The following is a 26,299-nucleotide window of genomic DNA, read 5'->3' on the forward strand; positions in this document are numbered from 1 at the left end:
AAACTGATAAAATTTCCCCAACCCCGAATTTTCAGTATCAAGACTATTCTGAAAACTATTATTGGCATCAGTAAATTCAATCTCAATTGATGGTGGAATATTGTGTAATTCTAAGTATAAAATTCTAGTATTTATTGTAATTACCTCACGTATAAGAGCCATAAAATGTGATCTTTTTGGTGCGGTGGATTTACCAGTTTTGTTTCCGCCATACCTATTGGACACATTGAAACAATTGAGTCAAAAAACTAAATCAAACTAAAAATGAACCTTAAATCTAAATTTTTACACACCTAGCCCGCTGTCTGTTAGCAATAGTTTGAAACTTCAGTTCGGGAGCTTTGCCTTCTAGCACAAAAACCAGGTTGATACCGAGGGACAACAAATTCGATACACGAAAAAACAACGTTCTGCAATAAATCAACGGAGACCCGGCATTTAAATATGTTACAGTTTGAGTAATGAGAAAGGAAACACCATTTCATCAAATGCATAAATTTGGTCAATTGGGTGTACACCGACTAATCATAAGGTGAACTCTGTAAACCTACCTGAGATGTGGTTTAACCACAGCTCCCTGCATCTGTTTAACCGATGCTTCACAGATCCACACACTAAGATCGACAGCTACTGTTTCACCCTGTAGTGATTCTAATCGACGGTGTTTCTTCACCGGTTCCAATATACCCCATAATCCTGTAACCCCCATCTTTTAGATCTTAGACACAGCCGGCAACGATCAAATGTCAAAAACTGTTTTCAAAAATCGCGGTGTTCAACGACCTTGAGTGAATTCCTAGTGCCTAATTCGCGGCTTGCGGCATCGGACTAAAATTCATAAATTACCGGCTGAGAGCACCGACTAGGGATCGGACACGGTGTGTCAGAGGCGCGTGTCGGTGCTGACAGTAAGTTGGTAAGTCTTGTCATTTTAGCAAATCATCCTCTTATTCTCGGACGAAGCTCGTTTAACTGCTTATCGTAGTGATAACTGTTAATAATCTATCTGAGGTATTTTACACAAGACAAAGTTTTAAAGCCTGATGTGTGTCATGCTCTGAAATCAACTTAGAAACATCGAAAGAATATAATGCTGATACAACTTTTCAAGTTCAAATGCAATTTTATTACGACGTCAATGAGTCCTTCAATTATCTTTTCATGAGTTTAGGGCTTTGAATTCAATGTATCAAAATAGTAAATTTCCAATGTTACTTGATAATTACTATAAAACTATCGTATCAACTGTTTGGAAAAATGGATATTTTTGAACTTATTTGTCAAATGACATGTGTTGTTGGTTCCACTTCAGATATTGTGTTGTGGTGGTAAGAAGGAATAAATCTGAAGATGGCTCCTGTCACCACTGATCACAGTGATATTGACAAACTCATTACTGAATATATTTCTGGAAATGTTGTTATGATGTTCAGTAAATCTCATTGTCCATTTTGTAAAAAGGTGAGACACTTGATCTAAAAGACCAGATGACCATTGCTTCTCAAGTTAAGAATGATTTGCTTTTGTGATTTCAGATAAAACAACTATTTGAAACTCTGAATGTTACCTATAAAGTGCTTGATTTAGATCTTGAGGGTAAGTTAGATTTTTAAAATTTAGACAGTTGTAACTTAGAAATATTGAATTTCGTGTAGGCCTATTTTTGAAGCAGTATAATATTATCTAATTGAAATCTATTTCAGAGAATGGACCAACTATTCAACAAGTCCTTCTGAATAAATCGGGCCAGAGAACTGTTCCAAATATTTACATCAGGGGAAAGCATATTGGTAAGTTAGGTATTTCCAATAACTGGGAATCATTTTTTGCTGGATATGAAATTGCTTTAGGTATACATTACTTGGATATGGAACAAAAGCTAAAAGAATACCAGTTTTCATGAGAAATGAATACTATGAAATGAATCTATTTTAGGTTTTGGAAATGATTGCTTTCGCATTGACTTTAATCTGAATTCAGTTCCAGACCTAGATTGATATACTTCTAGATAAATGTTGAGTTTATGTTTATTTGTTTAATGTATAGTTTGATAGATAAACCAGTTTTAACTTTGTGGTCAAACTAACTTTCAGATAGATATTATATTGGATTGCTTTATTAGTTGTGTAGATCATTGTCATGTATTCATTGTCAAGCTTGTTTGAAGATAGCCTGATATGATGAAGGATTTCATTTAGCAATTGATGTTTAGGATTACTTAGAAAATCTTATCATTTAAGCATTAAAAAACTAACACGGAAGAGGTTGAATTATTTATGAAATTTGTGTTAATAAATCAACTTTTATTTAGACCTATGTATCAAAATATCTCTACGTGCATCCCTAAGATATTTCAAGTGGTCAAATTACTCTTTAATATAAATTCTCTTTGGAAGAAGAAAAAAATAAATAACTTGAATCCCGGGGCTAGGTTAGTCAGTTACCCTTCAGTGGTTTAGTTTCATAATTGGATATTTTATGAAACCATATACTTGTATAAGCCATGTAAGTTGTACAAGTTTGTATAAGCACATCTGATTATAAAAGCTTACAACAACGATTAGGTAATGGTCTTGGTGCAGGAATTTTTTTGGCGGACTGCGAAGGTTTCTACTCATTTCCAATTTAAACCGATGTATTGAATATCAGTACAATCACCAGCCGTGTATTATGAGAAAAATCAATAGTTAAGATATACCGGTGAAGTTTGGGACGAATCAATATCAGCGAAAATTAAGGGAAAACAAATTGTGTAATTACTATATAACGTTTGTTTAACATTACGAGTCTGCATTCAGCAGTGTGACCTCGTCATGGTAACATCACCTCTCGTCATGGAAACTGATTCTTTATATGTAATGGATAGCGTTTTATAAATGGAAATATCAATCAAATCAATAACGATTTAACGCGCCTTATTTCACTGATGTACACTCGTTATAAACATTTCATATCTGGTAAGAATTTTGAAGAATTTTTTGCGTAGTTCTGGTCATAGATACTAAAAACAATACAAATTTATACACTTTTGATACTAATGATATTTTAGGCCTATTATCTACAGTCAGCTGGTGTCATGTGACTATCAGTCACAGTCTAATTATCTATCTGGTCATTGCGATCGCTTTATGTGTAGGAATTTCAAGTGTGGTTTCTTATATAAGTTTGACATTGTAATAAGTTGGAAAATTGAAATTTGACCACCTTAGCAATTTCTTACCCGTGGGCCTATCTGATAACAGCTATAAGACTCGAGAGCCCTGATCCGTTGATAACTTCATTTTCTGAACTGTTATCATCAGACAAAAGTATAATGTCAACCGATTTTTTTTCGACCTCATGCTTTTATCTTATACGCAATATTTTTTCCATTTTCACAAAATCGATTATTTTAGGTACCCGAATAATCCACATTCATGGATAGGATTATTGTCAGTGTATAAACCGTACTTAATTTTCGTCATTATCGTAGCTAAGACTCTAGTTTCCTTCGTAAACGTTTCTAATTTCCTCAGTAGAAATAATAATGATTTCACCTTCACAGGGTTTCGTGTTATATGCTCATATCTGGTCGTATTAGGGCGATATCCAGTGATGTGTATGATATATTGCCTGCGCTCACGTGATAATTTACTATTCAATTAGTTCATCTTCTGTCAATCTGACTGTTTCTATCATTACTTCTATCATATCACCTCGACATGACAATGTCAATATGTCTTTTCTGCACTTTATTGGCAAACTGTTGGTCTTACAAAAGACAGTTAATACAAGTGTACGATATATAGATAGACATATAGTGTAAGAAGATCATGTAGGAAGTAATGTTGGCGGTGGGGTAGGGTATATAATAGCTCCTGCACATAAACACTAAAAATGTGACTCCAAATTTTCACTTCATACAAGTCAACCATCATCAACTCCTGTTCCTACTAATTATATCCCCATTATCAGTTATAGTTAGAAACTACAAACTGTTGTAAAACTGTAGTTACATCGTTTAACAATAAAAAGTCGACTCTTTTTTCTAGCTTGCATTAGTGATTAAGTCTCCTGTCGTTGAGATATAAATCTCTAGTACTTCCTTTAGATATGTAAAGTGGAAAAGTTCATGAAATTGGAATGAATTTGATATTTTTTTCAACTGATATGTTGGGGTAATCATCCTGTTATGATTATTCTGATGGATCGAGAGTCTACCAGAATATGATAAAAGGAACCCTGACACCTTAACTTGTTCAATTAGCACGTGGTTTGATTATGATAATTGTTTCTATAGTATTAACCATCTTGGGGGTGCATTAAGTGTCATCCCGTCCAACGGTCTCTACTAGTGTGCGTATTTACTAACAAGAAATCCATGTAGCCACCAGCATCGATTGAACGAATCTGTTTTACAGAGCCGTGCTTTCATTTACTGAGACAAGTTGATTGGATGTAGTTGCGATTTGCCGTCTTCTAGAAAAACATGTTGCTATTTTCTTCGCATGAATATCATTCATTTGTGGATAATCTATCGAACAAAATGCTGAATAGAGCTGCTAACTTATCTGCTCGCATGAATATAGACATATTAAGTATGATATAGCGTGTGTTTATGTGTACAAGATTGACTTTTTCCTCATCCGATGGGTGTGAATCTATGTACGTGTAAGTACTGCTTGTGTAATGTACCGAGAATTCATTGCTTAGAATAGACCTGTACTTGCTTAACTTGGTTAACTGATTATTTTGCAATCAACTGCAGTTTTCGACATATAAACGTGTAGCTAAGTAAATAATTCAAGATTAATTGAGAAGAAAAAAATTTAACATTGAAAATTTTGTCTCAATTTCAATACCAGCTGATGTTATATCTTCTTCACAATTTTCATTCTTACTTATTTCTGTAACGCCGGTATTGTATTTAACAGGTGGTTGTGATGCGACATTAAAATTGAATGAAGAGAACAAGCTGTTGCCATTGATTGCCGGTGATGCCGAAGCATATGACTATGACTTGGTAGTTATCGGCGGAGGGTCAGGTGGCCTTGCCGCAGCAAAGGTAATTACTGATTCTTGAAAACAGAGCAGTAGATTAATATTATAAACTTCTTTTTGATATCTTTGATATTCTAGAAAGTCTGTATTGTAATAACCTTCAATTTTATTCAAAAAAGGAAGCTGCCAACTTAGGTTTGAAAGTGGCATTGCTCGATTTCGTAACTCCAACACCTCAGGGTACAACATGGAATCTTGGCGGGACTTGCGTCAATGTGGGTTGTATTCCGAAGAAGCTGATGCATCAAGCAGCCTTACTGCGTCATTCGATGGATGATGCTCGTAAATACGGCTGGAATTTTGATGAAAAAAGTAAGAAGATAGATAAATTATATTGATAGATATAAATTTTGGTCGATCGACTCAAATTTCTTTAAATTAAATATGATTTACTTGAATTTTAGTTGAACATGATTGGGATACGATGAAAGATGCTATCCAGGTAGGTGGACATAATTGTCATCTTCAATTCAACGAACTTAAAAATTCCTTGTAGTTTTACGGTTTGTTTCATAGTCTTTAACATCGTTTCTTTCTTGATATTTTATAATTTTTTCAGGCTCATATCGGATCGATAAGTTTCAGTTTTCGTGTTGAATTACGCACGAAATCTGTCACATATCTTAATGCGTATGGTGAATTTGTGGATCAACACAAACTTAAGGTACCCTGGATTTTAGAAAATTTCATGGTCTTGAGATGGTTTTATGAGTGATGAGTTATTTTCGTGTATAACCTGTTTTTTTTTTTATTATATAATTCTTTAGACAACCAATAAGCGTGGTAAGGTGACTGAAATCACATCAGAAAAATTCATACTCGCGACTGGAATGAGGCCCAGGTATTTGGACATTCCTGGAGCTAAAGAATACGCAATCACAAGGTTTGTAAACTAATGATGCTTTTAAGATTTATAAATCAAAAAATGATGGATTGAATTAAATTGTCTCGTGTTTTACCTGTTGCCAACAATGTTGTTGGCAGTAGATCTTTTTCTGCACCGATTCTATGGAATAATCTACTTCTTAATCTTCAGAGACACAGTATAGTGCGGTCTATAAATGTCTACTATTTTTATAACTATTAAATACATTAGTATTCTTGTTTTTCTATTCTAGCGATGACTTGTTTTCTCTTCCCTATGCCCCTGGAAAGACTCTGTGTATAGGCGCTTCATATGTATCACTAGAATGTGCTGGATTCCTCACGTCGTTAGGTATGGATGTAACAGTCATGGTGCGGTCGATCTTACTGCGAGGGTTTGACCAACAAATGGCAGAACTCGTCGGTGATTACATGCAAAATCACGGCACCAAATTCATTCGAGGAGCAGTCCCTACTAAAGTAAGAATGATTAATACTTGAATTATTGGTATTTTGTCGATCAATCAAATACAAGATTGATCAAGAACTTAGAAGTATTATTGACTATTTCAAGATTGAGCGCATTGAAGAAGGTACACCAGGTAAACTGAGGGTGTATGCAAAAACTACTGATGGTCAAGAAATTGTGGATGATTTCAATACTGTAAGTTATATTTCCATTTACCCCTTCCCTGTATCTACATTTCTCTCAGGTATTTTTAGGTTGAAAATATGGTTATTTCTAGGTGTTGTTTGCTATTGGTCGAGATCCTTGTACGAAAGAAATTGGTTTAGACAAAGTCGGTTTGAATTTAAACAAGTAAGTTTATCCACTATTGACTAATGAATCTATTTAACATAGAACATGTAAATGTACTGTTTGATATCGGTGTTGTTTTTGCAGGAACGGTTTTGTTAGTTTACAAAATGAAAAAGAACCAGAAGCAACAAACATTCCTCATATATACGCTTGCGGAGACCTTCTCGAAGATAAATTGGAACTGACTCCATTAGCGGTACAAGCGGGGAAGCTTTTAGCCCGTCGTTTAGCTGGAAGTAACGACGTACAATGTGATTACGTAAATGTGCCGACAACTGTGTTCACACCTTTAGAATATGGCTGTATCGGTTATAGCGAAGAGGCAGCTATTCAGAAATTCGGTGAAGATAATATCGAAGTATTTCACTCGACGTTTAGACCGTTAGAATGGAGCGTGGCCGATCGGGAAAAAAGTGCCTGCTACGCAAAACTGGTCTGCCATATACCGGACAAGGTAAATATGATTAACGCGATTAATCAGAACTGATTGAAATATGCATATCTAATTACGTATCTGTTTAATTATTACAGAATCGAGTGATAGGCTTTCATATAGTCGGAATAAATGCCGGTGAAATTACTCAAGGATATGCGGTAGCTATGAGAGTTGGAGCTACTAAAGAAGATTTCGATGCTACTATTGGCATCCATCCGACTTGCTCTGAAGTAATGAATTCGATCGTATTTTCTACTTAGACCAACATGATATTTTCAGTCGCTAATTATTTAAAATTTATTCATTTTAGAAATTTACAACACTGGATATAACTAAACGTTCCGGACTGGACACCGAGGAGGCCGGATGTGGCGGATGAGGTTAATTTACCTGCTGTTAAAACATAATAACTAGACCGGAATTAAAACGCATGGACATTTGAGTATTTCTGGTCTAGTTAGTTACAGCAGGTATGAACTGTGTTGTACTGGATGTGAATTGGATACTTGTTGAATATCCCGAATGATGGTTTTGTTTGTAAACCAGCTGAGCTGGTAAACATTACTTGATGTAGTTCATATTTAGTACACAGCCAACGACGATATCATTTAGACAATCTTGTTATGATATGATTCTCCGTGGGAAAAACTATTGAAATATTTCACTAGATTCAGAGAATTAAATTTCTATCATTATTGTCTACTTGGTATTGATCATTTGATATATGCACTGATCTATTTATGTGATGGTTATATTTGTGTTAAACACCAGGTATTCATCCACTTGGTTGTTCCTATTACTGAGGTTCTTGCCATTGAATTTAAGATTTCCTTTCGTCGAGATCTTCAAAATCAAATTCAATATTTGGCATAATGATAATTTCATGGCGCAGAGTGGACTTCAGATCATGTATGGATGAAAATATGTATGTATTGAAGAAAACAATGTATGTGGATTGTATTTTTTAGAAATTACAAGTTAGAAATATCAGTTTACTTGGGCCGAGTTCCATAGATCACAGGGGCAAAATAATTCCTGGGAACACTTTGAAATTTGTCAGTTATTACCATGGATTTTTTCTAATTGTCACTATGGTTGTTGTCACCCAGTTTGAAGATTTGGCCCCTAGGGTAAATTTGATACCCAAATCTAGGAAACCGATCCTTGGAAATGTTTTAGTTTATAAAATTTGAGTTAGAACTGTATGCACATTTGATTATCGCCTTGATTGTGTGATCTCCTCTGGTATTAACACGATCAATACTCAGGGAATGTCTCTGTTTAACAAGGGAAATCAATACCGTTCCACAATCATTCTATCTTCAGTGTTGATCCTCTGTTGAAGACATTAGGCTGTAGAAATCGTCTTGAATTGGATCCATGTTAAAAATCAAAGTTAAGATTTAATCGTCAGGGACCAGTTTCACAAAAATGTTTTAACTCTTAAATCGATTTAATTTCTTCATTAATTCAGTTTATCTTTAATCGATTTAGGCCTTAATCCTTTTCGTGAAACTGGGCCCAGCTGAGATACCGTAAAATTTAAACCTTTCTAATAAATAATTCTAGTGTAAAAGTTCAGTTTCTGTTGTTGGTTTGTTGCAATCCGGAGCCGATTTGGTTTTGGTACCAGTTCGAAATGGATGACGTCTCCTCTCAAAACCCAGATTCAAATAGATTTTACAACTAAACAGGATTTTCAAGTAAAATACAAAATTTTATTTTGTAAACCGCTAAGTGGAGATATACATTACAAACAATCATTATAATACATATAATACACATAAATATACGGCCAGAACAATATCTATCAGTAAAATACAAACTACTAGTGGTGTATGTGAAATATGTATTTAATACCAGAGAACTGATATATACACCATTAGTGTACGGCAGTTTGCTGCAGTAAATATACCAACATATACAGTAAGGGCTGCACAAGTGGTACCGGTATATGAAAGGAGAAAATGCTTTAACTGGGTTCATTCGATGATATCATTGTAGTTACAGAAATTTCATCCAAAATTTATCTGAAAAACAGAATGACAAACAACGTGACGTCTTTTAAGCTTAAGAACTAAAAATGATAGAATTCTGATTTTGATTCCCTCCCTAAACATCAACGTAGAAACTTACTTGATTCGCATACGTATAGACAACACTTTGTTGTCCAGTTTGATCGGTCGTCAAAATACCACTAGATAAATGAGCTGTAAAGAGACACATGCGAATAGTTATAACATGTTCCCATTTGCGGAGAGATATTTCATTGAGTTTTCTTACCAAATGTTGAGTCATCTGCAGCTGCTGTAAGTTCACCTAACTCATCTGTACCTCCAGGACTCATTCCTTTTTCTCCTTTCGTTGACTGCAATCACATTTTAGAATTCATCATCTATTTTACATTTCAAATACAGTTGATTCTATTTTCAGGGCTCTTACAGATCAGGGAATTTAATTATGATCTGAAATTTGAATTTTTTGTTGCCTTGTCGCTCTTGCTGACGACGAGTAACGCAAAGAACAAGGCATGTTGATATCTTATGATTTAATAGGTAAACGTCGGTCAAGGGTCGAGGAAATATCTGGGCATTTGGATTCTCTGAATTGTAAGAACCCTGCGCTATAGCAAAAGATGATTTTCTACCTCTCGATATTTTTGTAAATACAATTTCAATGGTTCGACGTAATTATCGAATCCTAGTGTCGACATCGCGAACAAAATATCTTCACCATTTATAGTTTTTCTTTTTTCTTGATGACAACGTTCACTTGCCCTGCAGTATTCCGGTTAAGGTTTTTTGTACCGGAAGTTAATTTAAAAAATAACAAACTTATATGTTAGGTTTCTCGTTGAAAAGGATACTCGCTAGTTATAAAACTGATGAACTCGGATACACATTCTTGTACACATTCTTTTGCATCTTTGGCTATCTAGAAACATCGAACAAAATGTAAATTGAGGTGAACTCATTTTAGATGAAATTTGACACAATAAGAGACGGAATCAACTAAAGGGTCCATTATACCTTTCCGGTTTTTGGTATAGATTTTTTCATGATCCGTGCAACATTTGCAATTGGAAGAAATCGATCCTGTGAATTTGAGAATAAAATCAGCGAAACCTCGGACAGAAAAATACTCGAAGACTTCCTTATTCAAACAATGTAGAAATCGAAGACTAACCTGATCCTGTATAACACCTGATGAATGTTCATGTCCAGGTTCATCTCCTGATCTATCATCATCTTCATTCGGTTCTCCTGAAACACAAAACAAATTTTAATTTAAACCATCCAGATCTATAACTATTTGTTATAAAATAGAATTATAGCCTAAAATATAGTGACCTGAAATACAACTTAAATCTATCGTTGAATATTCTGTGTCATCCAGAATCATGATTTATAACTAGACTTCAAACAAAGACAATTCATAGCAGGCTACAGTTAAGCATTTTTATCTATCAGACACAATCTCATTATTATGTATTTTGATGGAATAATAGGTGATGCCAGTTTTGCCTCAGGGTAAATCTATTAAATGTCGAAGTGAGTTGTTTTGCATGGTTTGTAAGAATTCAGCTACCTTCAACCATATATTGTCCTGCTGATAAAAATGTATCTCCCAATCCACTATTGTCACCATCAGTAGATGGATCCATTCTTCTTACTTTTCCACTAGTAGTGGGCTAGCTGAATACAAACAAGGAAAAAAGACTTGTTAAAATTGAGGGCATTCAGAAGGAGTAGAAATTGTTTTTGTAAAAGACAACATTTTTTAATTGATATTCCACTATGTCAGTAGATTCTTCTAAACTACTTTTTAGAGAGGATCCAATCACAAACTAATCAAATAACATTAGTAATGTACAAGGAAGGAGCACAATACAAGCCATCAAGTATGGAGTAGCTTTCAACTTTTCGATCATCAAAAAAGGATCTTATTTCATTCTACTGCCCGTTCACAGATAAGACCCATGTGTCATCTAGACTTCAAATATACGAATGAAATGTCTGTGATTGCGCCGTGAATGTCGATTGGCCAAAAGATGAATAGAAACAAACCTGTGATGTATGAATGAATGGTTGGTCAATTCGTGAACCAGTGAGATTCCAGTTCAGCTTACATCGAGCAATGGACTCGAATATTGGCTAATCTTTTACGCTCCCTCTTCACAGTGATACTCGTAAACACTCGAATCAGCCAATATCTGATAGATACAATTGCACAGACGTGTAACTCAATTAATTGCAAGGTTTTTTGTAAACGGGTCACATAAGTTTATATGCCGTAAAAACAGGAATAACTGTTTAATTAATTGATCACCCATTGCGTTGGGAGGGAGGAAAACGCATTCAACCAATTTCAAATAGGGAAAATCTTTAATTGCAAAATTTTGAATTAGTTTATCGAACAATTTACTGCCTATTTTTCAGTGAGGAGAGTAGAAATTAATTGTCGAATTGAAAATAAGTTTGATTATATTTTGCATCGTTGATAATTAAAATGACGTAATTGCGAAAGGAAATCCCGGGGAATCCCCTCTCTCACAAAAAAGAAACACAGTCCGATATTTTACATACAGCGCACAATGCAGCTCGTTGTGAAAGTTTTGCAGGGGAGTGAACTATCTTTCGAGGTCTGTTTCAATTTTTTTTATTGAATTATTCGCCTGTTTTGTCTTAAATTGCTTATTTCCACCATATGGATTATCCAAAATTCAATTCAATGTACTTCATTGAGGAAATATACTTATGTTGTAGGTAGCCCCACATCATAGCATAGCACACGTAAAATTACTCGTGAAGGAAAAATTAGATGTTTTACCAGCTCAACAAAGATTAGTATTGAAAGGCCGCACATTATCAGGTAAGGCACACAGTCAGTCATACGTTCCGTCTTTTATCGCAGGTTGGCGACATGACAGATTACGCTACAGTAACCATTTTCTGTTTTATATTGACATTGTATTTTTCTCTGTAAATTTATTGCATGTATTTATCCTCTGTAAACTTGTTTTATATGAAGCGATGAAATTAAAGTTGTCTCTCTCAGCTATGTTAAGACATTATTAGGTATTATAGATGATGATGATGATGATGATGATGATGATGATGATGATGATGATGATGATGATGATGATGATGATGATGATGATGATGATGATGATGATGATGATGATATTATTATGATGTGTTCTGTATTTAGATGACAGTACGCTGAAAGACAACAATATCATCGACGGAACAAAGTTATTCCTTTCAATAAAGAAGTCGACAGATTCTTCATCAGTGAATTCCCATAATAGTTCAGACACCACTGCCGTAAATCCAGCTGGGAAAAACGAACAACATTCAGTTCTGTGGATCGAAATGGAAAAATTGTTGCTCAGACATTTTGGCAAAGACGACACTGGAAAAATATTACAACACATTAAACAGGTATTCATTTCTAGTGTATCCTAATAAAGCATCCTTCAAATAATCCGCTGATTGTACCCGACAGCCCCTTAGCTGTTTACGACCCCTCAGACAATCAGCTCTCTGCATCCAACCCCTCAGACAATTGAGACTGTCATTACAAAAACTAACCTTCATAAGACAATTGGCTATTTCAGACAGGATTATTGATACAAGGAACAAATTATCAAGTCCTCTGAAGTTTGTTTTAATGAGGTGACACTATAATTACGAAGTTTAATTCTCGATTCAATGTTTTCTTGTTTCAGGAATACAAAAAACAGCTTTCACAATTGAGTTTAGATGATATTGAGCGATTAGCACACGTTAATTTAGAAGCGAAACGTGAAAGTGGATAGCTTCTGTGGAATACCAGTTTTATTCTGCTGTGATGATTGTTAATTAAGAAATCTGTCGTAAAGTGATCTGATTGAACTCATTATAAACGAACTACAGTTACAGATTACTCCTTCATTTATGATCGGGGGAAATATAACTCTATTTTGGGTGGTGTAATGTATTTCTATGGTTCGTCAATATTGTCTCTTTTTGTCTATTTAATGCTGTTGTATTCTGGTCTATATTGATTCACTCATGTCAAAAAGTATGAAATTTTTACATAAGTAATTTATCTCAATAAAATATCTTCGCAAAGATCAGTCTTAATGTCTATAAATTGGCAGATTTTGGGGAATTCACAGCTACAATGAACAAAAAACAGAAAAGCAGGATTTTCCAGTAGAAAACTTTTATTCTATAAAACCATTTACTATAATATAAACACAAAGCTATAATCTCAAATATATTATAACACAGATACTGACTAGGGGTAAGTGCCTGTGCTACCTAAACTCAGTCCTGTAATTTGATAGAATGTCTAACACTTTATCATACGCTCCTAGAAAAATAGCACCGCCCAATGAAATCCAGCAAACTCTCGGTACTAAACCAGAAAATAACCTACAAAGTAGAATACAAAATATGAAGTGACTAGTGGAATCTGTAATAGATGAATTAACTAATGTATACAACACAAACCCTCTAAATCCTGATTCTTTCTGTACAGCTTTTAATGTGTATAAAATACCGTTCACCGCGAATGGACTATTTGCCTGAAAATAGGAAGAACTTCGATAGAGAAATAAATCACCAGAAATCTAAAGAGCAATAGTTACGATTACTTTACCTCAGCGAGCATGATACGCGTTTTAGCAACATCAAGCGGGGTTGTTGAAGAAGCAGCGAATGCACCTGAAAGAAACAGATAAATACAGTTTTTTACGGAACCAGTAAAGTTTATGTTGAATAGATTGAAAGAAAACTAACCAGCAATAGCTCCGCATAAAGATGACTGCCAAGGCTCGACGGTATGTCCTTGTTTCTTCGACCAAGATGACTGAAAGAGATCAACGAATCCAAAGGAATATAATCAACAGATTTCCAAGCGCACCAACATGTAACAAGAAATAATGTTACCTTCAGGAATTCCCACATAGGAAATTGTAAAAATGCAAATGGTATTTCACGTAAAACTGTACTCAAATAACCTCTATATAAACCACTGATTCCCTGAAATAGAATAACAACAATGTTAGAACAAAATGACTGGTGAATTCCAATATAACAATGAAATAATATGTTACCTCAGTTTGTAAGGCTTTCGTAAAAAACGTCAGCGGTGATGATTTTGATGCTTGAGCTCTTTGTTTACAAACTTCACATGGAACACGCACAATGCATGCAGCCTTTTACAACAGAAAAAACCATAAATTCAATCAAATTAAAAACAACTTGTTTTTCTTAAATACCAATTAGATATTGAGGATCATTCATTTATTTTATACACATAAAATATGAACTTGTAAAAACTGGCCATTGTTTCCAATACATTGAGCGTTAAGGTACATAATAGCACTAACCCTGAAAGACTCCTAATAAGTCTTTTCTTACCGTTTCACCAAAACCAGCAGCGAACATATGAACAAATGGTTGAAACTGCTGAGGAACATGAGGTGTTAAAGTGTTCTTACTCATTTCATAAGTCATAAAAAACATCGCGGCTGAAACAAAGAATAAAGCAGGAATAGAGGAGAACAGAAATAGAATGTGAGTATGAAACCATGTGATCAGACTGATATACTGACCAGATGGAGCTGAACCAACCGCAACAGATGTCAGTCCTCGGTAAAGACCGTGCAATCCGCCCGACTTCCATAATCCTTGTTCACTCTGTAGTCTTGTTTTTATTGTGTCGAGTGGATACAATACAAAATCAACAGCTATACCTGCTGCACCTCCAGCCTTCAAATTAGCAATAAATAATCATGAAAGAATGGGGATTGGTTATTTTATTTTATAAATTCAGGTAGGTTGAGGTTGAGTCTGTGGTGAGAGTGGAGGAGACTACGCCTGCCCTACTTACTAAAAGCGCTGGTATAAATGATTTATTTTCAGCCATACTTTCTGCCATGAGGTTAATAGATAGATAGGATCTTTCAGTATTCCGCAAATCAATTATGACATTCTTCTAAATACTACATGTATTTGAATTTTAATATTAGTTAGCTCGGCGACCTTGAGATGTATCGCAGATTTGGCCGTGCTAAATACCGCTCGAAACCAATTGAAATCTGTACTACTGCCACCAAGCGGCGGCTTTCAACATTAACCCGGAAATAAACTATTGCGGTTATTAGACAATCTTTTCGAGCATATCCCAAGGTCGTAGACTGGTTTCAGGCGTTATGAAATAAATTCTATTGAAAACTGAATAAGAAATGCACAGCTGAGTTGATAGAATTGCAAACGCGAGGATTTTCTAAATGTAATGAAAAAAATCTGTAAATTACTAAAAGTAAAACTCAACATTCTCAATTTCGGTATGCTTTTGAATTGTTGTTGAATAGTTGTAAATTGAAATTGTACTATATGTAAGACAAAATAGTAGAAGTAGGCCTATTTCCGTTTTCGATTCCTGTGCTGCTGCAACTGCATCCCGACTTGCTGCCAAAACGCAACCCTCTTTTTTATGTTTTGTTGTAGTTGGCCCTCATAGCTGAGACAGAGCGCAGGTTTCCCCATGTAGTGTAAGGCCTCCTCCCATATCGGCCGGAACACAGGGGCCTGACACAAACAGGTTTTGACCCCAGTATTCTCTAGGTACTATATATAAAAAATCTTTTTATATATAGTACCTATATAGAGGATACTGGGGTCAAAAACAATTTGCGTCAGGCTCCTGTGGGCTGGAGGTTATTTTCTAGGATACTGGGCATGCAAACCAAAAGTTACTTGCTATTAGTTAATCTGTAAATGCTAAAGAGTTGTGTTCCTGCCTATAAAGGTTAATTTGATTTTTCAGATGCATTCAGATCTATCAGGACATCTTCATACAGAAGAATGTAATTCTTTCATACAAGCTTTAAAACAATGCCACAAAGATGTAAGTATTTTAACCTATGTAGAACTCTGCGCTTATCTCGCGCTATATGTTGAATTAAACAATTGAAGCTCTGACGAATAAACCAAAGATTTGATAAAGTAAAACTATTTATAAAGGATTGACTTTGTCTAAAATGCTGTGAAACATTCTATTAATAGAGGATTGACTTTGTCTAAAATGCTGTGAGACATTTTCAATTTGGTTAATTTTTCTTCTGTTAAATTTGACAGTCGCTTTTCTATGGAAAACAAATTGAGGCTCTAATAAAGTTGGAAGCCATGAATGAATACATAGTTTTTTTTTCAGAATCCATGGAAGAAATTTGTCGGAGTTTGTAATGAACTGGATAAAGAAGTTGGACGTTGTTTAAGGAAAGAGGTAGATAATCTTACCCAGCACAGCCTCATCTAGATCTAGAATTAAATGAAATTTATTAAATGTCAACTTTTTCTTCAATGTAGAGAGAAAGTAAACGACTTCTGAACAAAGAAAAAAGTCGACAAATGCAGGAGAAAGCAAGGAGACATGTGAATTTAGATGATGATGATTTATGATAGCTAGTTGTAGGATGATGAAAGTTTGGCTGCATGGTCTGAGAAATTTAAACTAAGTTATATGTGTGTATAGGATTATGTATTCAATTTTTATTAATGTAAACTTGAATAAATGTTGAATAGTGAATTATTTACTTTAAAGTGTTATTTTTGTTTAGAGGGTCAGAAATCAATATAGGTCTTACAGTCTGGCATCCATGGCAGGATTGGGGAAAAGACAAAAAAGACGGTTCCACGTCATGAAGTTTTGAGTAGCTGATGTGATTGATGTCCGGAAAATAAACCTTGTCACGAAAATTATAAAAGTAATTGGCCAGTGTGGGGGTCGAACCCACGACATTCGCGTTATTAGCACGACGCTCTAACCGACTGAGCTAACCGGCCAGTTAGGTTGCGTGAGAATTTCACATGTATATGAATAAATTTGATTGGTCGATTATTTCCGCTTCAGGTCACATGACCGCGTTAGACGGTAGCTCGCTGGGTTGATACGAGTGAAGTTGTGTCCTCGGTTCACGACTCTTTATCCTTTAATCTCTGCGAACGTCGCCTAAAATGGATTTACCGATTCACAGATTTCGCGATAAACAATAGATTGATTGGTGATTTTCGTAGGGAAGGTTTTTACGTGAGTTTTAAAACGTGGAATTTAAAACTAGAAGCAAGATTTCATAAATTCAATCAAATTCAACGTGTATATTGCCTGTTGTTGTTGCATTGTGTTTTATTGCGCTGGGATTTAATAGTTTTTGGAGTAATACAAACACTAATCCGAACGATGGAATTTAATAGTAGTGGAATAGACAAGGAATGTAATGCCTTGGAGATGCTTTTTCAGCAGATCTTATCTGATATGAAAGTAAGTCTGAATTGGAAATTGGAATAAAATGTCAAATGATGATGGTATGACGATACCTACCTACTGCAATTTATTTGCTGTAGATTTTATATGTGTTGTGACAGTTTTATCTGCTGTTGGTTTTCAGAGCAGTTATCCGATATGGGAGGAATTTAACAGCAAAGCAATTAAACTTCACACAGCTCTAAAGTGAGTGAACAATCTCCGAGAAGTCTTCAGCAGTAACTACTGCTAAATATTGACCGTGACTGAAATAACTGATAAAACTTGTTTCTTTATTTCAGGACGACTGTTGTGGCTGTGGGAGGATTTTTAGATGCATTTCAACGTGTTGCAGATTTAGCTACAAATACCAAAGGTAGTTGTCTGATAAATGTGTGCTGGTTTGCATGAATATAATATGTACGCAGTGTATTTCATATGACATGCCAATATTTTTGAAATATTGAATTTTAATCCGTGATATGCAAATTTAATAACCGATTAAAATGAAATTTATTCATCAACAAATGAAATAAAAAATTTGAAAGATCCAACGAAGAAATACTTGAAACAAGGGGTAGGTCTATATTTACTGACAGGCGAAACAAGTTGATTTGGGTAGGAGTTCGGTAATTAGGCCCTAACGGTTTATGAGGCAATGAAGTAATGTTTAATAACCGGCATCGTATAGTATCATATTTTTCATTCTTTCAAATTTGTTAACAGTAGGGATTTTGTTTTGAGTATACTCTAGGCTATTCTGCAATCAATCAATCAATTGTTTTTATCCCGTTACCTTCTGATTGAGGTCTTGATTGAATTTGCTTATAGGATCTATGACAGAGTGAGTCATAGATGATTGAACACTCGGGGATTGTGCATCTTATTACGTAACTTTTAAATGAAATTAACTGCATCATGTGTTCTTTTGATTAGTCGCATAGATACAATTAATCATTGACATTTCACCGCTATCAGTTTGTGTATCATTTCATTATCCATCAGTATTAAAATGATGTAACAGTGTCTACTATTAATTTGATTCAAATTTACAACAACAAAATTATTAAACCCGTATTATCATCGTAACCTTGACCTATCCTGTTAATGAATGAAATCTGACTCTTTGGCGAAAATATTGAAAATGAGTTTAATTCAAGTAATTTCAAATTGAACCGGTGAATTTATTGCTGTCTTCAATTGATACATGAGTGACTCGTTAACGACAAAAAAGTTCTGTTTTTCTCAATTTTTCTGGCTGAATCCATGTTACGTTGCATGTTCAACATTACTATTTCATATATCCAGTATTAACTGCGCAGATGAAGCAAAAAATTGATCTATCACACGTTTGTATAAATGAATAGGAGTAATTTTTGTATCGACATCTGTGGTTTACTAGCGGCGCGGCGCGGCGCGTATACCTACGTAATGCTCTTAATACATGTCCTTAAACATCTTCTATTAATTCTATTTATAAACAAGTTTTCCTGAAAGTTTTCTCTATATGTGCTAATATTAGTGATATATTATTGATGATAGGTAACATGTAGGTTTAGATATCGGCGTTCTGGTATTAAACAGTCTAGTCTAACGTCAGATATGAAAAACTTCCGACTTTCTATTTGTGTCAAACATTCAACCAATTTTCTGGTCATAATTAATGCTGGGTATGAAATATTACGTATAATTACCACATTTAACTCACATATCTATAAACTGTTTTGCTTCCTATGGTAATTGACATTAGGTCAAAGCACCAACACGAGTCATTTGTTTGCCAAACCAATAATTACGTTTCATTTGTGACATTTGTACTGTTTGATCGGTACTCGAGACCTTCGAACGATGTCCTGTTTCATATGCTCTCCTTTCATATTTCTCACTGGTCAAACGTTCAAATATAGACAGTTGAAGACTTTGAGAGTTTTGCTGACAGATGCTATATTTCAGAGAGCAGTGACTCCCAGGTGGTGTATTACATGATTCGCAGTCACATCCTAAATTGTGTAAATTGTCAGAACCGCAGTAACTGGGAGTGATGGTAATCTAGTCAAACTGAGTAAATGACTAATCATCGAGCTTAGCCCCTGGACGTTCCTGGTTTGGTATTCAAATTCCTCTTGCGGAGTTATCACCGATCAGAATGGTGGATCGATAGAAAGACAAAAATAAAAAATATTTTCAACAACTCAAACTGCTCAATCATCTGAGAGGTAGTTAGAATATTGAATCAGTGTTGATGAGGGTGTTTAGTATTCATACTTCCTGTATTACTGTATTTCTAGTAACGGAAGTCTTGTATTCAGTGCTCGTATTATTTGATTTTTCTACAGCACTTTATCACAACAGTTCCACGTGAAGCCGGTCTATTACGTAGGCCTGTTCCATATATCCTTAATTTCAATGTTTTTGACTTTGGAATAAAAGCAGAGCTGCAAACTGTTTTTGATGATATTCATTGTTTGTTACTATTTTTGAACGAGAAATACTGATTTGATTTGTTTGATGCATACAGAAATATGAAAGATGTTACTGAGGGTCTTACTGGCGATTACTGATTAATTTGAAGATTTTCTTTCATGTATCAATGCAATGTTACTGAAAAATAATTCAATTAGTTACTGATAGCAGTTCACTGAGGTTGTCAGAGTTGTGTAACATGATTTGAAATGATACAGTAAAAGGTCGAGGTAGTCTGTGTGTCTCTGCTGTGTTTCTCTGCACATTTGTAGCTAATGATTGGTGTTGTTACCTACACTTCATGTAACTAATAAATCACGTTTGATTTGACCTTTTAAAATTGCATCGATTTCCCCTGGCGAGTGAGGAGTGTGTTTACCTGGAAGGAAAGAGTTTATTCTGAATACTGACATGAGCCGTCGTGGTAAATATAACAATTCGAGGCGAAAAAATGCATCGACTGATCGAGATTTATCGATTTAGAATAAAAATTCACTTAGAAACTATGGAAACAATGATGGGGAAAAGTGAAATGTTTCTGTTTATGCTCGTAGAGTATTAACCAGTATAGCGCTGTGTTTGTATAGGGTTTAGCACAGACAGACAGAAAGCTCGTATTTTCAGCTCTCTGTGAACCAGCTGTTCCGTATGTTTTTCATTAAGTTATGGTTCCAGGAAGACAACTCACATGGTCGGAGAATGATGCCCAAATCTCTGCCGCGGTTAATGCACCTTTGTTGTTTTTTTTGTTTGATTAATGAATGATCTGGTTATAGACAAGTCTTGACTGACATGAAGTTATTTTTGCTATAATCCGTTCTGATGCGGCGGTTCTGTTTCTGCTTTGTATTACGTACACAAAAAATAAAACAGTTCGTATGTTTTTGTGATTTTTTTTTCGCTCATTATGAAGTTGTATCAATCATCGGTCTCAAATACTCATTTTATGTGCGATGTTTTATATTCAATGTCTTCAATGCTTCAAATGAATTATGAGATCGATCATCATGAATATTTGATTGATCATTGATTCATGATCTCTAGTATTTCTACAGCTATCGTTTGTATAATTACTGATACCATATCCTGTTTCATATAATCGGTCTATTAGAATGTGATCTATTGTAACCTGAAAACATCCATAATACACAAACAAAACTCGTTCTTTTCACTTTTGTTTCGATGTTCTATCGCTGCGAGTTTATCCTGCGGAGATTTGACTGAGAAGAGAAACAACTCTTTCAGGCGTTTATTCCAAAAAAAACCCCAACTTTTCCACTATTTTACGAGGCATCCATCGGAATAAGTAGAACGTAAGGAGGATCCAAATGAGAGTCTAAACTTAGAAGAAAAATATATTTCTGTTTGTATTTCCTAAATGATCTGGCAAATTACTAATTACTCAAGTCTTTGTTAAAAAATGGTATAGCACAATCATAACTCTTATCCTGACCTTTCAGGGATTTGAACCCAGAACCTCAGACATGCCAGGCCAGTGTGCTAACCACTAGACCACTGAGTTGTGGTGACTTACTTTTTGTAAGTTTGTCTGGTCAGTGTGGTGCCCATAAGATGTGGTGATCGGTCAGGTGTGGCTGCTCTACCCACTGACAAAACCCTATCATTCTATGACTACAAGAGTATCTGAGTTGAAATGAGAATTCCTGTTAAATGTCCCACAGTGACTGTTTGTTGGTGTTAATTATTTTTAGATGAACACGGCTATCTCGCAGTTCGAATAAAGAACATCGGTTTAAAAAGTGAATTGAGTTCACTATTCTGAATACTGCATCGATTGATTTTCATTAGCTACATTTAACACTCCCTGCAGAACGCCGCTGCTGCTGCTGCTGCACAATTTCCTCATTCGCTTGAGAAAAGTCATTTTTTCTGCCGTAAAACGCGCTTAAAACACGTTATCGCTGCGAAGTTACATCAGAATTCTGAAATCACGTAGCACTGTATCCTCTATCATATCATAATTCTGTACATACAGTATGTGACATATGTTTCAGATATATAATATTAAATACAATTGCATTTAGATCATTATATATATATATATATATATATATATATATATATATATATATATATATATATATATATATATATATATATATATATATATATATATATATATATATATATATAATATATATATATATATATATATATATATATATATATATATATATATATATATATATATATATATATATATATATATATATATATATATATATATATATATATATATATATATATATATATATATATATATATATATATATATATATATATATATATATATAGAGGATATATATATATATAGAGGATATATATATATATAGAGGGAGGGAGAGGGAGAGGGAGAGAGAGAGGGAGAGAGAGAGAGAGACAATAGCATTGTATATAGAGATATCTTGCTATATAATGATGATATAAGGAAGATAGAAAGGATTGAAATGTTGTGTTAGTAAACAGTACCCATTGCTCCCATACAGCGGTCCAGTGGTTTATTTTTAACTGTCAGTTTACACATAGATCGGAAAAAATTCCCCTTACGTTTACCTAACCTTCAACTCAACTCATAATAACAGGGTTCGTGCTAGTCCGGAAAATGTTGGAAAAGTTACGGAAATTAGTAATTATTTTTCATCAAATGTTGGAAAAGTTAGGAAATTTTCAGTGTTCTGTCTGAAGCTATGAAAATGTCGTCCCGAGAATTATATAATGTGGTTTTAGTAAGGTAGACGTAGTATTTGTTTTCATAAACTGCCTTTGTGTCCCTCATTAAGTAGCTATAGAAATTTGAAAATCAATTATGATTTAAAGCCTTTTTTTATTCCAGAATGATATCTATGAAGTTAGTATCACGGTATCAGTGTCCGATGATATCTCGTGATCACCTGCAGGAAACTATTACAAACATTCTAATTAGACTTATGTATATATTTATAATATCGGATGAACATGATTAATCAAATCACACAGAACAAAGAATTCACTTCATTCTCGGTCAATCTGTTGAATATTTAGATCATTTCAGAAATTTTATCGCATCAAAAAATGTCGCCTGGATTGTGGCTAGTGATGATCTTATGGGGTCAGTGTGTTGTAGGACTCAGCTGAAGGATTTCTAGGTCCAGTCCATTTTCCTAGTAATCTCACCTAGATCAGACAAATATTTTATCCGGAAAAGTCTTAAGTAAAGGATATAATATTTCTCAAGTTGGCTGCGTTGTTGATTTATCGTTCAAGAAAAAATGAAAAATACTCTGACCGAAGTCGGACGTTTGCCGGTTTCAACTTCTCCGACTTTCACTCGATGCCTGTATTATAATACTAGTATAGTTAATTCGTGTAGCGTTAATTATCTGGTGACCAGCAGTTACTATTCAGTGATAGAATTCATCATGGTTTGATAATTATACTCAATAACCTGTTGTCTTGTAACGTGTAACTGCTGTAAGTTTGAAATCTGCTGACGGATATTTCTAATGACATTCGATTTATTGCGGTTTTGTGATTGAGACATGTCTATAAATGTAGTAGTATTGCGCGTATCAGATCTTTAGAGAAGGAACCATTTCCATAGTCGTTGGTTAAAAATCTGGCTCTGAATTCATTGAAAATGAACTAAGGAAACTGGATACAGAATCTTTACGAATCTGACGTATGTTGAATGTAATAGATGGATTATCAAGGCTCAATATTTATGTGTATCTTCTAGGTATACGAGATCTTTTATTGTCAGTATCCTGTCAGTTTAGTATCTCGGTTTGCCTTCGATTTAAATTCCCAATAAAAAAAGCAAGAAAAAATTGAATCAAACATCTTCTAATGCGGGGAAATCAGAAATTTCTTGTATCCTGTCGGGATAGTTTTTAGTATCTCAACAATGGATTTAGTATCCTCGAGAAAGAGACGTCGAGATGGAGTCCTGATTATAGCGACACTAAAAACTAAGATTATCGTATAGATAAAGCTAAAGATGTTTTGAGTTGAAACGTGATGTTACGGTGCGTTCCAGTATGAAGAAGTTATCGATCATCGCTGTGTTTTTTAGCTGTGAAATGATATCGGGATTGGTGTTTGCATTGATCTGTTTGAGAAGAAGAAAGAGTGGAAATGTTTGTGTACATTGCGACGATTCCTCCACGGTTTCTATGAATATCTTCTGGTCGATATTTATGTGGGCCGGAAACATTGTTTTCCAATTTCACAGCGTAGAAATACTCGAAAAATTACATTCTGTTTTTCGGGAAAGTTCACATAAGTTTTAGGTTTAGCTGGATATTAACTTCAATCTATTGCAATGTTTCCCTTTCCTCTAACGTTGCACTTTTAGTCAAACTTGTAGAAACACTTTCAAGCTTCACTTGTTCATTAGAAATAGCGATTGAAAAATGCCGGGGTCAGGTTCTGGTCAAACAGTCTTAAGAGGCCTTTCTAAGTTCAGCCCTTTCAGTATTTCCTGTGCTTGTTTTGTATAGCCGCCAGTAGTTTTTAGTGGATTGATTCTTGCGCGTCATTTTTCAAATCTCGTCTCATCGGCTTTTAATCAGCCTTTTCAAATCTTTCAAAATGAAAATGTTTCTCACGTCGCAAAATACATAGCGTATTGAATGTATGCAGACATTTAGTTGATAGATATATAAGGTTTTCTATGGTTGTTGTCTGTCTACTCGACTCATATAGCTGTATGACGTTTAATGTCCACTGGTGACCAACACTGCGATAAGTACACTTGACACTTTTAACGAGACATCGCGAAAACCAGAGTTTCACAGGGAAATGTACACAGGAAACAGATATAAGAGAGATGCAGGATATAAGCCTGTACCTCGTTCATGTAGTTTTAATCAGTAAATGATTATGAATACAGAGAAGGTGTGTAGATAGAAGGATTGCTACCTCTCTTTATACTGATATAATACCCACCTGTTTCATTCATAAATAAATGAATCATATTTGTATGAGTTAACACACGTATATATATCAAATATCGGGCATCCGTTTAAAAACTGTTAATCAGCTGTTCTCAGATATGTGTAAACCAACCAGAGAGAGAGATAGTATATCTATTATTTGATCGTATGAAAGAATGACCCGGTTTTCGTGTAAGTTATAAATCTTAAATCAGTTCCCCTTTCATTGAGTCTTTGACGTTTCGTTTTATTTCGTCTTTTGAATGCTGTTTAAATTTTTCAGAAAATTCTTTTGAACTTGCGCTATCAATAGTGCGACTACGTTTTACTGAAATGTCTGTGAATTTTGTACTTGAAAGATTTCTGTATATTTTCTCCTCATAAACGCTACAGTTGTGGTATATATCGCTTGTGATTGGATGAATTTGAAAAATCATTATTTTTTCTCGCCAAAATACCTTCCGGTGCAAAACCATCAAAATATTCGTTCAGTGTTAAGATGTTCACTTGACAAAGATCTGAGTTCGCCCTGTGTGTGGTATATAAAGAGTTTCCACTCAGTGGCTCTTGATCTTAAAAACTCTCAAATAGAATGTCATTCAACCACATTAGGCTTCAGATTCTGTATTATGGTCAAGTGTTTAAGCCAGCGTTCAAGAAAATGATACATTTGTTCCTGACTATAAATACTATGTATATTCGACAGGATTCAGATGATATTATGTATGAGATATTTTTACAAGTGGGCCTACGCAGTTATTGATGCTCCGTTCAAACCTATCGATTTTGGTCTAGACTTGTTATTTTCCACGTGTCTGTCATAATCGATGGAATATCAGTTACTGACTGAACCAATCCCTGTTTATATCGATGTTCCCGGTATTTTATGATCACTATTTAAGCTGAAATGACAAAATTCACATGATATTATTGCAATACTCAAATGGGACACTAAATGGATCAGTTCCGATGTTCGTGATGTCATCGTTGCGACATTTTAAGTTCGTTTAGGTGTTTATGTATGAAAGTGTTAAGGGTTGACTGTGAGCATATTATTTTCTTTATTGCATTTCTCTTTTTTTCTTTTCTCTTTTGAGGGACCTGTTTTATACAAACTATTCCTTAGTTTCTACAGGCCCCTCCAGGTCTAATTTACTGTATTTTGTATTATGCTTTGTACACTATGCTGTAAATTATATTTGAAAAATAAAGTGTTCAAATCAAATCAAATTTTTGTCCGGGCCTCTTGAAAATAACGGCTATTACGCGAGTGAAGTCGGTAGAATCAGGATGCATCAAAAACTTCCAGGGCAAACTAATACGCATTCACATCGTTTCCTGTTAACACAGTTTCTTATATTTTTCTAAGTCGTCGACTTTTTCTGGTAAGAAAATATTGATATTGTTTGGATTGCGATGGAATCTAGTGAATTTCTGAAAACA

The 26,299-nt window shown here is 34.6% G+C and overlaps 6 protein-coding genes and 1 non-coding gene across 25 annotated transcripts in view; 4 read left to right on the forward strand and 3 right to left on the reverse strand.

Annotated features, from left to right (window-relative positions):
* Positions 1-872: 872 nt before the first annotated feature.
* Positions 873-8,726, forward strand: LOC141901080 (thioredoxin reductase 1, cytoplasmic-like). Of its 3 annotated transcripts, none has more exons than XM_074788154.1 (15): positions 873-916; positions 1,313-1,461; positions 1,536-1,596; positions 1,704-1,790; positions 4,914-5,044; positions 5,160-5,352; positions 5,445-5,482; positions 5,600-5,704; positions 5,808-5,923; positions 6,159-6,384; positions 6,479-6,568; positions 6,651-6,724; positions 6,809-7,178; positions 7,256-7,390; positions 7,471-8,726. In XM_074788154.1, the coding sequence occupies exons 2-15, from the start codon at positions 1,351-1,353 to the stop codon at positions 7,537-7,539; spliced, it is 1,806 nt and encodes a 601-aa protein (XP_074644255.1). In that variant the 5' UTR covers positions 873-916; positions 1,313-1,350; the 3' UTR covers positions 7,540-8,726. The 3 variants fall into 3 exon arrangements, with proteins under 3 accessions (XP_074644255.1, XP_074644256.1, XP_074644257.1); XM_074788155.1 differs by lacking the exon at positions 873-916 and adding an exon at positions 961-1,011; XM_074788156.1 differs by lacking the exons at positions 873-916; positions 1,313-1,461; positions 1,536-1,596; positions 1,704-1,790 and adding an exon at positions 2,513-2,957.
* Positions 8,727-8,921: 195 nt separating this feature from the next.
* Positions 8,922-11,473, reverse strand: LOC141901990 (nuclear transcription factor Y subunit beta-like). The gene is made up of 9 exons (XM_074789605.1): positions 11,228-11,473; positions 10,749-10,855; positions 10,347-10,423; positions 10,190-10,255; positions 10,027-10,094; positions 9,808-9,937; positions 9,444-9,528; positions 9,297-9,370; positions 8,922-9,190 (listed from the first exon to the last, which is right to left on the reverse strand). Exons 2-9 carry the CDS (start codon positions 10,822-10,824, stop codon positions 9,176-9,178), a joined length of 591 nt encoding a protein of 196 aa, XP_074645706.1. The 5' UTR covers positions 10,825-10,855; positions 11,228-11,473; the 3' UTR covers positions 8,922-9,175.
* A 192-nt stretch (positions 11,474-11,665) lies between these two features.
* On the forward strand, positions 11,666-13,253 carry LOC141902432 (ubiquitin-like protein 4A). Its single transcript, XM_074790147.1, has 4 exons — positions 11,666-11,802; positions 11,927-12,032; positions 12,372-12,604; positions 12,892-13,253. Exons 1-4 carry the CDS (start codon positions 11,755-11,757, stop codon positions 12,979-12,981), a joined length of 477 nt encoding a protein of 158 aa, XP_074646248.1. The 5' UTR covers positions 11,666-11,754; the 3' UTR covers positions 12,982-13,253.
* A 110-nt stretch (positions 13,254-13,363) lies between these two features.
* On the reverse strand, positions 13,364-15,185 carry LOC141902371 (mitochondrial S-adenosylmethionine carrier protein-like). Of its 2 annotated transcripts, none has more exons than XM_074790061.1 (9): positions 15,045-15,185; positions 14,767-14,923; positions 14,573-14,682; positions 14,266-14,367; positions 14,099-14,191; positions 13,949-14,018; positions 13,809-13,873; positions 13,661-13,734; positions 13,364-13,582 (listed from the first exon to the last, which is right to left on the reverse strand). In XM_074790061.1, the coding sequence occupies exons 1-9, from the start codon at positions 15,090-15,092 to the stop codon at positions 13,465-13,467; spliced, it is 837 nt and encodes a 278-aa protein (XP_074646162.1). In that variant the 5' UTR covers positions 15,093-15,185; the 3' UTR covers positions 13,364-13,464. The 2 variants fall into 2 exon arrangements, with proteins under 2 accessions (XP_074646162.1, XP_074646163.1); XM_074790062.1 differs by having other exon boundaries at positions 13,446-13,582; positions 13,661-13,726.
* Positions 15,186-15,331: 146 nt separating this feature from the next.
* Positions 15,332-16,688, forward strand: LOC141902598 (COX assembly mitochondrial protein 2 homolog). 2 transcript variants are annotated; one of them, XM_074790404.1, is made up of 4 exons: positions 15,332-15,446; positions 15,984-16,064; positions 16,371-16,442; positions 16,526-16,688. In XM_074790404.1, the coding sequence occupies exons 2-4, from the start codon at positions 15,984-15,986 to the stop codon at positions 16,616-16,618; spliced, it is 246 nt and encodes an 81-aa protein (XP_074646505.1). In that variant the 5' UTR covers positions 15,332-15,446; the 3' UTR covers positions 16,619-16,688. The 2 variants fall into 2 exon arrangements, with proteins under 2 accessions (XP_074646505.1, XP_074646506.1); XM_074790405.1 differs by having other exon boundaries at positions 15,357-15,501.
* A 240-nt stretch (positions 16,689-16,928) lies between these two features.
* Trnai-aau (transfer RNA isoleucine (anticodon AAU)) lies at positions 16,929-17,002 on the reverse strand. Its single transcript has one exon. It is a non-coding gene; the product is annotated as a tRNA-Ile (tRNA).
* Positions 17,003-17,092: 90 nt separating this feature from the next.
* The window catches only part of LOC141901258 (protein MTSS 1-like), a 33,827-nt gene continuing 24,620 nt past the window's right edge, over positions 17,093-26,299 (forward strand). For 14 of the 15 annotated variants that reach the window (XM_074788385.1, XM_074788393.1, XM_074788391.1 and 11 more), the window contains exons 1-3: positions 17,093-17,477; positions 17,605-17,666; positions 17,762-17,835. In XM_074788385.1, coding sequence (XP_074644486.1) covers positions 17,397-17,477; positions 17,605-17,666; positions 17,762-17,835 — 217 coding nt within the window. In that variant the 5' untranslated portion in view covers positions 17,093-17,396. The remainder of the gene's footprint in view (positions 17,478-17,604; positions 17,667-17,761; positions 17,836-26,299) is intronic. The other variant, XM_074788398.1, reaches the window with a different exon arrangement.

Source organism: Tubulanus polymorphus, chromosome 3 (genome assembly GCF_964204645.1).
Source record: "Tubulanus polymorphus chromosome 3, tnTubPoly1.2, whole genome shotgun sequence".
NCBI classification, from domain to species: Eukaryota; Metazoa; Nemertea; class Palaeonemertea; order Tubulaniformes; family Tubulanidae; genus Tubulanus; species Tubulanus polymorphus.